Source organism: Papio anubis, chromosome 1, assembly GCF_008728515.1.
Source record: "Papio anubis isolate 15944 chromosome 1, Panubis1.0, whole genome shotgun sequence".
Taxonomy (NCBI): Eukaryota; Metazoa; Chordata; class Mammalia; order Primates; family Cercopithecidae; genus Papio; species Papio anubis.
In genome coordinates this window covers 193,351,194-193,366,594 of record NC_044976.1, presented here as the reverse complement: position 1 = coordinate 193,366,594, position 15,401 = coordinate 193,351,194, and the positions used below count along the sequence as shown (strand labels likewise).

The following is a 15,401-nucleotide window of genomic DNA, read 5'->3' as shown; positions in this document are numbered from 1 at the left end:
TTGTCCCTATTTTACATATGAAGAAACTGAGGCTTAGTTAGGCAAGTCACTTGTTCAAGGTCAGTAGTTAGTGGCTGAGCCAGATCTGTCCGGTTCTAAGGCACGTGTATATTTTATCCTGTCCAATTTTTTTCACCTCCACTTTGATCATCAGTATTTGTCTCATTTATCTCAAAGAAAGTCAGAATACATAGCTGTGTTTCATATTTATATTTTACTTAAAAAACAGTGAAATAAATACTAAAAAAAGGTGTTCTGTCAATAGTCAATGAGCATATGGTAAAAGCAGATGTTCTGTCTTATTGATTCATGCTAGGATGTTGGGAATGATTCTCTAACACCTGAAGGACTAGAATCAAATTAAATGGGGCTACAAGCTACAGAGACTATGAAAGGTGTACTACAGGACGCAGCATAATGACTCCTGAGCAGTTAATTTGTATCTAGAAGCAGGTCTCTTTGCTCTTCTAGAATCCTTTCTTCCTGGACATTCTCCTCCAGCCTTCACCAGTATGGTTTTTTATTGGAATAAATAATTAGTTTTGGTACAAGGAAACTTCAGAGGTAATTTTATCTCTAGTTGTAACTAAAATAATAGGCCTATATTAAGCAATGTGTTTCTTGAAACATTTTCAGTAGCTCAGGCCTATTCATGTAGAAAGTAGTTGAAAACATATTCCGAGCAGTTTTTCACTTTATTGTTGTAATTCTTTGTGTAAAAGCAAAAATAAATAAATAAATGAGGCGGAGGGTGGGGAGGGTGAGTCCCAAGAGGCAGAGTGAAAACAGCTAGGTTAATGTAGGTTTTGTTGTTGTTTTCCTTCTTTATTCTTGCATACCCAAAAGTGAACGTCTTAGCAATGGTGGGTTCATTTCAAAGTTGATCGTGGTTCAGAGGATCCTCTTGAACTCCTCAGCAGCCTAATTTGCCCTCAAAATCGAGGTGCTGAGGCATGTTCCATAGAGACTCAGGGCTCCTTCCACCTCTAAAGGGCACTCAGAATCAGACTTCATGGAGGTGTTCTAGATCGAGCGTGATCTGTCAGCAGACCCGAATCTCAACCTACATCCGCAATTTCTCTGCGCATCCTTTATTCCATCCGTCCCTTCATCTAGCACCTACGTTCTGTCAAGTTCTAGGAAGTTAAGCAAATTCCTGACTTAAGACCTTATTATATTCTAAGGGGGAAGAGGAATGAGAATAACAGGCAGTGGTAAACAGTTTGAAGAATACCAAGTCCATCAGCAGGAAGGGATTTCTTCAATGTTTTCCCATTTACTTTCAACAGATAGTTGTATTCTTTTGACATGAAAGACAGTACTGTCTTACATGAAAGACCTCATTGATATTTTAACGTTTACAGACTAAGAGAGAATTCTGTGTTCTTTTTCCTCTTTACTTTCTCTGTTCTCATTCTTTTCTACTCACATAGCGTATCGATTGTCTACTGCCACATAACAAACTCCTGAAAATATAGTGGCCTAAAACAGCCACCATTTATTTGACTTCCCATTCTATGGATTGGTTGAGCAGATTCTGGTCTGGGTGAGTTCAGCTGATCTCTGCTGGCTCGCTTGTGCATCTGCAGTTGGCTAGAAGCTTGAATGGTAGCTGGACAGTCTACAGTGGTCTCACTTAAATCTAACCATTGGCGGGCTGTTGACCAGGCAGAGAGAGGACAGCTTGGCCATGTGTCTCTCATCAGCCATCAGGCTAACTTGGGCATCTTCACATGGTCATAGTGGCTATGTGGATCCTAAGGTCAGTAAGAGAGTGGAAGCGGCAATGTCTGTTGAGGTCTGGGTATGGAAACTGCACAGCGTTACTTCTGCCTCATTCTGTTAGTCGGAGCTGGTCACAAGATCAGCCCAGATTCAGTAGGGGTAGAGAAACAGATTTCTACTCTTGATGGAAGGACCTACAGCATTATGTTGCAAAGAGTAAGATGCAGTGAAGGAAAGAGTTTGTAGCCATTTGTGCAGTCAGTCACACATTGTAAACCCCTTCTCCCATGAACATACCCTAAAACTCTTGGTGAGTTTTTAGAAATTATGATATGGGGTTTTATTATCTAAAAATGTATATAATTTAATGTTGGGAGGTCTGTCCTATTCTTTGAAATAGCTGTTACCAGGGAACAGTTAGTTTTCATTCTGTTCCTAGTAGAAAACAGTCTTTTTTTTTTTTTTTTTTTTGAGACGGTGTCTCGTTCTGTCGCCCAGGCTGGAGTGCAGTGGTGTGATCTCAGCTCACTGCAAGCTCCGCCTCTGGGTTCACGCGATTCTCCTGCCTCAGCCTCCCAAGTAGCTGGAACTACAGGCGCCCGCCACCACGCCCGGCTAATTTTTTTGTATTTTTAGTAGAGACGAGGTTTCACCATATTAGCCAGGATGGTCTCCATCTCCTGACCTCATGACCTGCCTACCTCGGCCTCCCAAAGTGCTGGGATTACAGGCGTGAGTCACTGCACCCGGCCGAAAACAGTCTTTTTAACTTCCTTTTGTTTTTTGGTGGGGTTAGCATTTAACTTGCAGCTTTCTGAGATGAATATAGAGGGTCTGTATGATTATTAACCATATGATCTGTTAATATTACCCATGACAGCCATTGTAAAGATAAACACACAGAGTTTGTTTACTTGATCAGTTAATTTACTTGATCAGTTACCTTAGTGCATTTTAAAATGTATTTGTGTAACAAGACGTTCATAATAATAACTAACATGTATTAAGTGCTATCTGTGAGACACTGCCTAAGTTATAGGTATCATCTTATTTAATTTTCATAACAACAAAAAACAAAAATGTAGATATTATTAGTAATACCATTTTAGAGATGAAGAAACTTGTGCTTAGAAATTTACAAATATGCCCAGGACCACATGACCAGTGCTCTTCTCTAAGGTTCAACAAAGACGATATCGTAATTCAGACTGCAGATCTGCCAACATTCAAATGGATCTAGTCCTCGAGTGTTATTTTCTAACTCCGTTTTTAGATGCACCATTGTATAGCCCTTACAACTGGGCCTGTCCCTCTGTAGACGTTGGAGTACCTGAACTCCACAGAACCCCAGGTTACACACTAAGGACACAGGTTGTTAGGGCTCCTGGATGAGGGCAAGTGTGTTTATTTTAAACCATGTGCTTTTGGCTACTGAGCTTATTATTTCAAAAGTGAAAGCTTAAGCACATTATTAGACTTCTCAAGGAGAGTTCCCCTAGATTGGGAGAAAAGTTGACACTGGGTAATATTAAATTTTTCTTTTAAAACCAGGGCTATTTTGTTGTTGTTTACGACTTTAAGAGTCTGAACTGAAAGAGTCGTGAAGTGCAGCCACCTATCTGACCTCTTCCCCCAACAGTTAGGGAATTCGCTCTGCCCCTAGGCCATCCAACCTTCCCTTGCTCTCCTGGATGGGACCCTGACAATTCCCTGGAATTGTAACCTCTTCCTTACTGCTGAGGCTAAGAAGAGGATCTTTTCTACTTTACTCCATTTAGGGGTTTTCTTTCTATCTGTGTAGATTGTGGTTTTTTGTTTTTTCTTTTTAATTTTATTTTAAAACAGGAAGAACAGTTATCTAATATTAGAAATCAAGGAAGCAATATTTGTATTGGTCACGATAGGCCCAGACTAAAAGAATTATGCTGTAAGTAGTTGTATTGAAGAATATTTGAAATGCTTTTAAACTATTTGCTTAAAACTATACCTATTTGTATAATGTGACCAGATTAAATTGATTGTATCTTTGGGTGGCACCAAATATGTTGGTTTCTTGCATGGATTGATCATTCTGAAGCTCATGATTTCTGTGGGTCTCAGGTGGGTGGAAGTTCCCATCTTAGTCCTTAAGACTCTTACCCCAATGGAAAGAGGTGAGGATTTCTGTAATAGCTATTAAGATAAGAGATATTAGGCCGGGCGCGGTGGCTCAAGCCTGTAATCCCAGCACTTTGGGAGGCCGAGACGAGCAGATCACGAGGTCAGGAGATCGAGACCATCCTGGCTAACACGGTGAAACCCCGTCTCTACTAAAAAATACAAAAAACTAGCTGGGCGAGGTGGCGGGCGCCTGTAGTCCCAGCTACTCGGGAGGCTGAGGCAGGAGAATGGCGTAAACCCAGGAGGCGGAGCTTGCAGTGAGCTGAGATCTGGCCACTGCACTCCAGCCTAGGCGACAGAGCGAGACTCAGTCTCAAAAAAAAAAAAAAAAAAAAAAGATAAGAGATATTCCTAAGAAGGAATATTATGTTATTACAGAAATTTTCAAACATCAAAAAGGTTTGAGGCCGGGCACTGTGGTTTGCGCCTGTAATCTTAGCACTTTGGGAGGCTGAGGTGGGCAGATCACAAGGTCAGGAGATAGAGACCATCCTGGGTAACACAGTGAAACCCTGTCTGTACTAAAAATACAAAAAATTAGCCAAGCGTGGTGGCAGGCGCCTGTAGTCCCAGCTACTCGGGAGGCTGAGGCAGGAGAATGGCGTGATCCTAGGAGGTGGAGCTTGCAGTGAGCCGAGATCACACCACTGCACTCCAGCCTGGGCGACAGAGCGAGGCTCCACCTCAAAAATAAATAAATAAATAAAAATAAAATATAATAAAAAGGTTTGAAAGAATAATGTAACAAAGCCCCATGTACCTGCTTTAACTATTGTCAACGTATGTCCAATCTTGTTTCAAAGTCAGTCCTGGACATATCATCCATAAGAAGTCTTCCTGAAGACATTCAAAAGAGGGAAGTCTTTGCTTTGGAACCCTGATGTGATCACTTTAATCATTGCTTCTATGCCTGTAGCTGAAGGAACCGCCAGCTTTTTCAAACCTCTAATCCTTCTGCATCCCTTTTCCAGGGCCCAGTCATATATGCACAGTTAGACCACTCCGGCGGACATCACAGTGACAAGATTAACAAGTCAGAGTCTGTGGTGTATGCAGATATCCGAAAAAATTAAGAGAAGACCTAGAACATATCCTCAGCAAGAAACAAAACCAAACTGGACTCTTGTGCAGAAAATGTAGCCCATTGCACATGCAGCCTTGGAGACCCAGGCAAGGACAAGTACATGTGTACTCACGGAGGGAGAGAAAGATGTGTACAAAGGATACGTATAAATATTCTATTTAATCTTCCTGATGTGAGGAGCCAGTGTTGCATGATGAAAAGATGATATGATTCTACATATGTACCCATTGTCTTGCTGTTTTTGTACTTTCTTTTCAGGTCATTTACAATTGGGAGATTTCAGAAACATTCCTTTCACCATCATTTAGAAATGGTTTGCCTTAATGGAGACAATAGCAGATCCTGTAGTATTTGCAGTAGACATGGCCTTTTAATCTAAGGGCTTAATGAGTCTTAGCATTTATTGTAGTTGGAGGATGGGGATGCTATGATGGAAGCATACCCAGGAGCCTTTAACACAGTACCAGTACCATTTATTTGTCTGCAGCTTTTAAAAAACATCCATTGGCTATGCCACTTGAAAACAATTTGAGAAGTTTTTTTGATGTTTTTCTCACTAAAATATGGGGCAATTTTTAGCCTTACATGTTGTGTAGACTTACTTTAAGTTGCACCCTTGAAATGTGTCCTTTCAATTTCTGGATTCATAATGCAAGATTAGCAAAGGATAAATGCCGAAGGTCACTTCATTCTGGATACTGTTGGATCAATACTGATTAAGTAGAAAAATCCAAGCTTTGCTTGAGAACTTTTGTAAAATGGAGAGTAAAAGGTATCGGTTTTATTCTTCGCTGATGTCCTTTCTGCTTGAAATAACAGTTACCATACAGCTAAAGGAGAGGAGTTTCTTTCCTTCTAAGTAGGCAGAAATGGGATCATTATGTTGCCACTCGGCCACTCTCCAATATCCTAGAGCTTGCTCTCTAGAGAATCACATTCTTTTGCTTTTTTTCTTTCTCTCTTTCTTTTCTTTCTTTTTTTTTTTTTTTTTTTTTTTTGAGGTAGAGTCTCACTATGTTGCCCAGACTAGCCTTGAACTCTTGGGCTCAAGTGATTCTCCCTCCTCAGCCTCCCGAGTAGCTGGAACGAACTATAGTTGCACCACTGCAGCTGGCAAGAGTCACCTTCTTTATAAAGCGTCAGTCATGCTTCCAGCAAGAAGCAGCATCAGTCATGGCTTTATAACAGCTTCATGGTGCCTCAAAGACTGTTGAGGTCAATGAGAGCCTAGATTAGATAGTTTGGCTGTCCTTTCCTAAAACTTGTTTTCTCCCATTCACTACTCCCCACCCCACTTAAAATCTATGAGTTTTTACTTTTTACTGGGAATGGAAAGCATGGTGAAGATCATTAAACACTTATGTTGTCATTTCTCCCATTTTCTGGATTTCTTTTTAAATTTTCCCCCTTTTAAAATTGTCCTAAAGCCCACAGTTACGGGAAGAATACGGTCTAGATGGTCTGCAGAACGTGTTTGGGGTGAGTGGGAGTGAGGGGCAATGTTACTTTTCTCCCCTCTAGTTTGAAGTCCACTATGAACTGCTGCTTTTTCTTCTCATCTTGTCATCTTCTGGGGATGTTTGAAGGCTGAGTTCTAAGAGAATTCGTAAAGGGAATAAAACAGGATTGAGATTTCAAGGTGTGCACAAGGTGATGAGATAAAGGGCATATGAGCTTCAAAACTAACTCTGTCCCACACATGAAGCCTTTTGTTTTTTGAGGAGCTATTTTTGTTATTCTTGTAACGCTCCACCTTACATGCCACATCAGTGTGAGTCAACAGGGATCAGGTTTGGTCACCACATACATCTGAAGCTGGCCAGCGTCTGCTCTTTGTTCTGTGTGGACTGGAGAAAAATATGCTTGCCCTGCTGCCTTCCATGTTCATAAGCCCAGCCCGAGAGAGTGACACACAGTGAGATAGTGCTGGCCCTGAGACATTTCCCCAAAGTGGTCAACTCTGCCTTGCATCCTAAAACTTTTTGGGCATCTATTTTGAAAACTATGGGAGACTTTGGAAGGCGTCTTATGTGTGTTTGGAGGGGAAGGGTGTTAGATTGTCACCATCCTTCAAGCTGAGACTCGTGGTGAGCCTTTGCCACCGTGAAAACCACATAGCGGACCAAGGCTGTGCTTTGAGGTACAGAGGACACACGTTGTAGACAGGCCTGTGTCATGTTTCCTTACAGTCGTCTTTTTACAGAGAAAAGGGGCGTTGTTTTTTCACTTCTTTCTCAACAGTTCCTGTGAATAAATGAAACATTTCGGTGCTCCCTAAGAGCAAGAGCCCTCACTTCTTCTTGCAGTGCCGGCACCATGTGTTGGTGAAGCTGGTGCTCTGGGGGCCTATCACTCAAATGACACCTGGAGGCCGTTTCCTCCCTGATCACCCCCTTCCCCAGCCTGACTTTTTGGCCTCCTGCCCAACCAGACACCTCAAACTCTGTCAGCGCCCTGGCATTCTGGCAGAGAATCCTCACCAGTTCTCACCAACCTTCTCCCCAGGCAAGAGAAGCTGCCAGCTTGGCACTCTGCCAGGACGGGTTTCCCTGGAGGAAGCTGCTCACACTGAGATGAGCCTCTCAGGGCAGGACCTCTTCCCAAGCCCCGCACACCCACCCCTGCAGCCCTTTTGGCTCCCTTTTTTCCCCGTGCCTCAGCACTCCTTGCCTGGCTGCAGATAACGAACTGGGGTTGCCTAAAGGGCAGATCTGCCCTCTCCGTGTCTTCGTCCTGGCAAAAAGAGTCCTCTTAAAATTATGCGCTAATTCTGTACGGGAGCATGCAAAAGACATTACTTAGAGATTGAAATTTCAAACTATCTGTAGTTTTTCAATGGAAATGTATCAGCTAGGGAAAAACCATCAAGCTCATTATTATTTTTTGATTTTCAGTTGTATTTTTGTGAATATTTTAATACATCTTTTTCAATTTCTGGATTGTGTTGTGTGCTCATTTTGACCAAAATAGAAAAAGAGATACGCCTTTCACTCATACCATTCCAGCTACACCTGCCTTCTTCTCTTCAAAAATGCCATCCATGTACCTGCTTCTGGGCCTTTGCACATGCTGTTCCCTGGGCCTGAAGCACTTTCTGCAGATAATCCTGTGGTTTGCTCTCTGACTTCCTTTAAGCCTCTGCTCAGATGTTACCTCCTCAGGGAGACCTTCTGTGATATATAAAAGAGCAAGCCCCCCGCCCCCACCACCTCAGCCTTGCTAGCCCCCTCAATTCTGCTCTGCTTGCTCTATTTCTCTCCCTCTCTCCCAGTACACACTTAACTTGTCTGTTCTCCCCCAGTAGAACATAGGCAGCACGAGGCCAGGACCTTGCTGTTTTGTTCACTGCTCCGTCTGCAGTAAGGGGAACAGTGCCTGGCACTTAGCTGCTCAATACATGTTACCTGGATGGATGAGTGTGGAAGGATTCATCCACTCAGCAACCTACACAGAACAGTGTGCCAAGCACTGTGCTAAGCATAAGGAAACAAGATAAAGCTCCTCAAGGAGCTTGCCACAGGGTGGAGGTGACAGGTGACATGAATGGAAATAACTAGTAGTTACCAAATACTTGGTGTGAGCCAGGCACTTTGCATTTCTTGCTCTATTATTTCTGTGAGTTCATAGTAATTGTACTAATCTTAATCCCATTGTTTGAAAGATTATATGGCTTGCCCAAGGCCACTTAGCTAATAAGGTACAGAGAAGAGGGGCTGGGCCTGGGGCCGCTGTTTGATCGAAAGCCTTGTTCCTAACCACTATGTCCTGTGGCCTCTCACACCAAAGGGAAGAACCAAACTGCTCCCTTACTCAAATAAATGTGCTGCGTGCCTGAAATGCAGTTGCAGTTTTCTCCCAGTCCCTTAGGAGCCGGTTAGGGACAAACTTGAGAGGGTAGTGTAGTCTAGGTGGTAGGCACAGATGTCTGAGAGTTTTAACCTCAGTCTGGAAGACAATATGCTGACTTAATTTGTTGAGAACTGTGTTACAAATAATGTGTTACTAATAAAACATTGAGGCTTTACAGTGACTTAGTAATTTTGTAAATTACCATGGATTCACAAGGAGCTCCTGCCTTGCATAACTTTGGGCTTGCAAAACCTAATGCGTTCTTGAGTGGGAGTGGACGAGTTACAGCTGGCAGGAACTCCCCTGGGAGTAATTCTCACATGCGAACAGCATCCATCTTGTGTGATGTGACAAAAAGAAAAGGGATGAGTCCTCCACCACACAAGGGCAGCAGTGAGTGACAGAATCACATTTTTGTCAAATCTGCAATTCCTTCCAAGTCAGCACTAAGTGTCGGAGGGCATCCATCTGCTAGGGCTCTGGTTTCCAAGCTACCTCGGGGCCTTGCCAACCAAAGATGTACTTACTATTTATGAGAGCAGCTTCCACCCCTGAGGGAGCTGAGTTGAGCAGTGTTTAGAGGAAACTCAGATACTCTCTCACCCCAGTTGGCTCCCTTCTGACCCCTCTGGGTGGTTCCTGTGCTAACTGGACTGGGGAACCACTGACTTAATCTTCCCACTGTGTAGGGAAGGCGAGGGAGCAGCCACAGGGAGAAAAGTGGCATCTGTGGCACTGGTAGAGCTGGCGGTAGGAACTTAGGGTGGGTTTTCTCCTGCACTTTCCTCTCGCATAGTCAAGATATTTTGTTAAGAAAAATTTCAATATATTTTGGGTTTTTTTAAGAACACTTTAATGAAATTGCCCTTTGACATAATTTGAAAAAAAAATTTTTTTTTTTTTGAGACAGTCTCGCTCTGTCACCCAGGCTGGAGTGCAGTGGCGTGATCTTGGCTCACTGCAAGTTCCACCTCCCAGGTTCCAGCGATTCTTCCACCTCAGCCTCCCAAGTAGCTGGTATTATAGGCATGTGCCACCACACCGGGCTAATTTTTTGTATTTTTAGTAGAGATGCTCGCCTTAGTCTCCCAAAGTGCTGGGATTACAGGTGTGAGCCACCATGCCCAGCCTCTTTGACATAATTCTATCAACCTACACTGAAGTATGTCATAAAAAAGAGTCCTAGGAAACTAGCTACTTATTGTACTTTACTGCCAGGATGCCTTTGAGAATGTTGTTCTCTGTCATACATTTTTCAGTTTTATAAAGACCCACAGCACAAATATCTCTCTGGATTTAATACAAGATGATACGGTTGAGATCTGTGTCCCCGCCTAAATCTCCTGTCGAATTGCGATCCCCAGCATTGGAGGTGAGGCCCGGTGGGAGGTGACTGGATCACAGGGAGTAGATTTCTCATGAATGGGTTAGCACCGTCCTCGCTGGTAAAGTTCTCGTGATTGTGAGTTCTCACGGGACCTGGTTGTTTAAAAATATGCAGCACCCTCCCACTTTGCTCTCTCGCTCCTCCTCCTGCCACGTGAGATGCCTCATGAGAAGCCCCACAAGAAGCCTCACTCCCACTTTGCCTTCCGCCATGTTTGGAAGCTTCCTGAGGCCTCACCAGAAGCCAAATACGCTATGCTGCCTGTGTAACCTGCAGAACCGTGAGCCAATTAAACCTCTTTTCTTCATAAATTATCCAGTCTTGAGGTTTTGTTTTGTTTTGTTTTGTTTTTTTGAAATGGAATCTTACTCTGTCGCCCAGTCTGGAGTGTAGTAGCGTGATCTTGACTCACTGCAACCTCCACTTCCTGGGTTCAAGCGATTCCCCTGCCTCGGCCTCCTGAGTAGCTGGGATTACAGGCATGCGCCACCATTCCCTGCTAATTTTTTTTGTATTGTAGTGGAGATAGGGTTTCACCATGTTGGCCAGGCTGGTCTTGAACTCTTGACCTCAGATGATCCACCCACCTCGGCCTCCCAAAGTGCTGGGATTATAGGTGTGAGCCACCACACCTGGCCTACAGTCTCCGGAATTTTTTATAGCAGTGTGAAAACAACTAACATACCAGGAGGACTGTTCCTTATGAAAATTTTGTTTCATGCTAGTCGTGTGCACTGACTTGTAACTGATTGTATTTGTCTCTTTGCTTTTGCTAATCTCTAGGTCCTAGCCAAATTTGTGGGTCATTTTCTACCACTGTACACAGATTGTACACTCCATATACACTTTGTACATTAACTTTACTCATAGCTTTATGTGCATCTTGGATTATGTTCAGCTCTATGATCTGTCTCAGTTTTTTAAAGTGATACAATAATAGATGTATCTTGATTTAGACAGAGAAAGTAGGTAGGTAGAGATTCTGGCCATGGCATCAGAGAGCTTCATAATGCCAACCACAGACTTACTCTTGACTCCACAAAAACCATTTCACAAATTCCTATTGTTGCCCAAAAGAGGTAAAAAAAAAGTAGATGACTGGCTGAGTGTAACAAAACTACATGACAGGAATTACAACTCACATACAGCCTAGAGTCACCATTCTGTTATACCCTGTCCATCAGTGATGGAAAGCCAGGTTCCTATGTGCTGAAAGTTCATCTCTGTTATTGCAGGTGTGATTTCCATTGGTATTAATGAGCTTGAAATATGAAGGCCACAGGGAACTGCTGCTTCCAGCTTCCATTTCCTCCTGCAAACAGGATGTGAAGCTATTGTCCCTTCTTGGCTCAGGCTTTTGGATTTGTTTGTCCATCCATTTCTTCACTGTGGGCTTTGTGGGGCTGGCCTTCAGTGTTCCAGAATATAAGGAAGGACTGGGTTTGTTTATTTGTTTGTTTTTTAAAATCTCCCTGCCTCTGTGAAGAGGATGTCTTGCAGATTTGCTTTCAAGCCTTGCCCTCCGTGCTGTGGGGCTGACGAAATTCCGGTTATTTTGCCCTTCAGGGCATTAAATAATTTCATGTATTTTTACCTGAGTCACTGCTCTGCTATGAGAGTCGGGGATAGAACAGCTAAAAACCATCTTAAGGCCGGAGGTTTCTCATTCTCTGATAAAGACTCCAAGGAAACTGAATTTCAATACTAGAGTACATTCTTGGTTCTTTCTCTGCCTTTGAATAGAATTATTTTTTAAATTACAAAGTTTCTTTGAAAAGAAACAACTTTTAAATATATTTTGTAGGGAATCTCTTAGAATGTACAATAGACCCACAGGAATGTGGAACATCTGGCCAGGTGCGGTGGCTCACGCCTGTAATCCCAGCAATTTGGGAGGCCGAGGCAGGCGGATCACTTGAGGTCAGGAGTTCAAGACCAGCCTGGTCAACATGGTGAAACCCCCCGTCTCTACTAAAAATACAAAAAATTAGCCAGGTGTGGTGGCGCGCACCTGTAGTTCCAGCTACTCAGGAGCCTGAGGTGGGAGAATCACTTAAACTCAGGAGACAGAGGTTGCAGTGAGCCAAGATTGCGCCATTGCACTCCAGCCTGGGCGACAGCGCGAGACTCCATCTCAAAAAAAAAAAAAAAAAAAAAAAAAAAGGATGTGGAACATTTTACAAAACCTTGTCCACGATCTTGCCAGCCCAACAGAATCCCAGATGTTTGGCTATAACGCATCTGGATGTTCCTATCTGAGAAAAAACCTTAGTCTTGTAAAGCTATTCCTGAAGAAGGGAAAACTTTCTGAAAAGCTTGCTCAAGTACCTGGGTCCCAAGAATGTCAAGCATCTGTGGAACACACAGTTCCCAGCAGCCAGCAAGTCCCACACTGCTCCGTGTCCTACAGCCAAGGAAGCTGAACCAAGCTCATGGGGTTACAGGAATACGAAGCAACACTGCCTCGCTGGCAAGGATACCACAGGGCTGAGTGCTGCCTGACTCCCTCTGACACACCAGGCTCTTGGAGAGGAGGTCGTGGTAATCATTTAATGCTGACTAATTGAGGTTGAGCAAGAGAGAAAAATACCCGAGGGAGATACATGAAATAAACTTAGGAGGAGAGCTTGTACTTGGCTGGAAATAACTGGCCTTATTCCATATCCTCTCTAAAAAATACCATAAGAGAAAGTAAAAAATTTGAGGTTTCTATTGTAAATTGTGTCGATTCAAATTCATTTCAAGCTTTTAGATTATGGTTCTTCTATGGCTACCCTTCACACCTCCTCCTCCCATCAGTAGGCAAGCATTAAAGTCATGGCAAAATGCAGGTTCTTCCGGTAGAGGCAAAAAGGTCATATGAAAGAGGATAGAGAAATAGGAGCAGCTTAGCCAATGTAGTACCTGTGCATTAGACTAATATCTAATCTGTTACTAAGCACTAATTTGACATTCTGTAATCACAAGAACTGGATAACTACATGTTGATAAAAGGGTTTGCCTCTTCAGCCTGATATATTTTCTCTTATATATTGGTAACTCCCTTCTCATCCAAGTTGATATCATTCTGTGCTATAGAAATATCTCAGTTCAACCTTCAGTGGTTCTGTTTTGGCATGTTAAGGTTAATGCAGCTAGGCACAGACCTACACTGTACTATTTGGCAGCCACTGGCTACATGTGGCCATTTAATTTTTTTGTTTGATTGTTTTAGACACGGTCTTGCTCTGTTGCCCAGGCTGGAGTGCAGTGGTGCAATCACAGCTCACTATAGCATCAAACTCCTGGGTTCAAGCAGTCCTCCGGCCTCAGCCTCCTGAAAGCTGGGACTATAGATGCATGCCACCACATTTTTTTTTTAATTAATTTTTTGTAGAGACTGAATTTTGATATGTTGCCCAGGCTGGTCTTGAGCTTCTGGGCTCAATCAATCCTCCTGCTTCAACCTCCTAAAGTGCTGGTGTGTCCGGAACTGGTGGGTTCTTGGTCTCATTGACTTCAAGAATGAAGCTGCTGACCCTTGCGGTGAGCGTTACAGCTCTTAAAGATGCTGTGTCCGGAGTTTGTTCCTTCATACCTTCAGATGTGTCTGGAGCTTCTTCCTTCTGGTGGGTCGGTCTCGCTGTCAGGAGTGAAGCTGCAGACCTTGGTGGTGAGTGTTACAGCTCTTAAAGGCAGTGCGTCTGGAGTTGTTAGTTCTTCCCAGTGGGTTCGTGGTCTCGCTGGCTTCAGGAGTGAAGCTGCAGACCTTCGCGGTATTACAGCTCATGAATGCAGAGTGGACCCCAAGAGTGAACAGCAGTAAGATTTATTGCAAAGAACCAAAGAATAAACCTCCCCCCAGTGTGAAAGGCCGTCCAAGCAGATTGCTGCTGGCTTGTTCCAGCAGCCTGCTTTTATTCCCTTATCTGACCCCACCCACATCCTGCTGATTGGTCCATTTTACAGAGCGCTGATTGGTGCGTTTACAATCCTTGAGCTAGACACAGTCACAGAGTGCTAGTTAGGTAGATACAGAGTACCAATTGGTGTATTTACAAACCTTGAGCTAGACACAGAGTACCAACTGGTGTATTCACAAACCCTGGGCTAGACACAGAGTGCTAATTGGTGCACATACGATCCTCCGGCTAGATATAAAAGTTCTCCAAGTCCCCATCCAGTTCAGGAGCCCAGCTGGCTTCACCCAGTGGATCCTGCACCAGGGCTGTAGGCGGAGCTGCGCGCCAGTCCCCAGCTGCGCCTGCACTCCTCAGCCCTTGGGCTGTCGATGGGACCGGGCCCACGAAGCAGGGGGCGGCGCCCATCGGGGAGGCTCAGGCCGCACAGGAGCCCGCTGCAGACATGGCGGGCTGCAGATCCCGAGCCCTGCCCCGCTGGGAAGCAGCTAAGGCCCGGCGAGAATTTGAGTGCAGCGCCGAAGGGCCAGCACTGCTGGGGGACCCCGCACAACCTCCGCAGCTGCTGGCCCTGGTGCTAAGCCCCTCACTGCCCTGGTCGGCGGTGCCGGCCGGCTGCACTGTGTGCGGGGCCCGCCGAGCCCGAGCCCGAGCCCGAGCCCGCGCCGCGCCCGCGCCCGGGCCTGCCGGAACTCACAGCGGCCCACGAGCGCAGCCCTGGTTCCCACCCGCACCTCTCCCTCCACACCTCCCCGCAAGCAGAGGGAGGCGACTCCGGCCTCAGCCAGCCCAGAGAGGGACTCCCAGGGTGCCGTGGCGGGCTGAAGGGCTCCTCAAGCGCCGCCAGAGTGGACGTGGAGGCCGGAGGCCGAGGAGGCCCTGAGAGTGAGGGCTGCTAGCATATTGTCTCCTCTCACTGGGATTAGCCTGGGCAACATGGTGATGTTCCCAAACCAAACTGAGGGTCAGGCTGCTATTTCTCGCAGCCCAATAATGAGATGCAGATGAACTGGGGAGGAAGAGAGTTTTTATTTCTATAACCAGTTACAGGGAGAAGGCCTGGAAATTATCGCCAGACCAACTCAAAATCACAAAGTTTTGCAGAGTGTATATACCTTCTAAGCTATATATCTATGTGTAAGTGTGCATTCATCTAAAGACATAAGTGATGAGCTTCTTTTATCTATAACTAAGGTCTGAATCCTGAAGACCTTCTTCTGGAGCCTCAGTAAATTTACTTCATCTAAATAGGTATAGTTGCTGGGGTGATTACCCTTATCTTGTCTCCTGTTAAATC

General features: G+C 44.6%; 1 protein-coding gene across 6 annotated transcripts in view; it reads left to right on the top strand.

Annotated features, from left to right (window-relative positions):
• Positions 1–7,906, top strand: part of MPZL1 (myelin protein zero like 1) — a 71,362-nt gene extending 63,456 nt beyond the window's left edge. For all 6 annotated transcript variants that reach the window (XM_009193222.4, XM_009193237.4, XM_031658890.1 and 3 more), the window contains one exon: positions 4,857–7,906. In XM_009193222.4, the coding sequence (XP_009191486.1) occupies positions 4,857–4,881 (25 nt within the window). In that variant the 3' untranslated portion in view covers positions 4,882–7,906. The remainder of the gene's footprint in view (positions 1–4,856) is intronic.
• Positions 7,907–15,401: the final 7,495 nt, after the last annotated feature.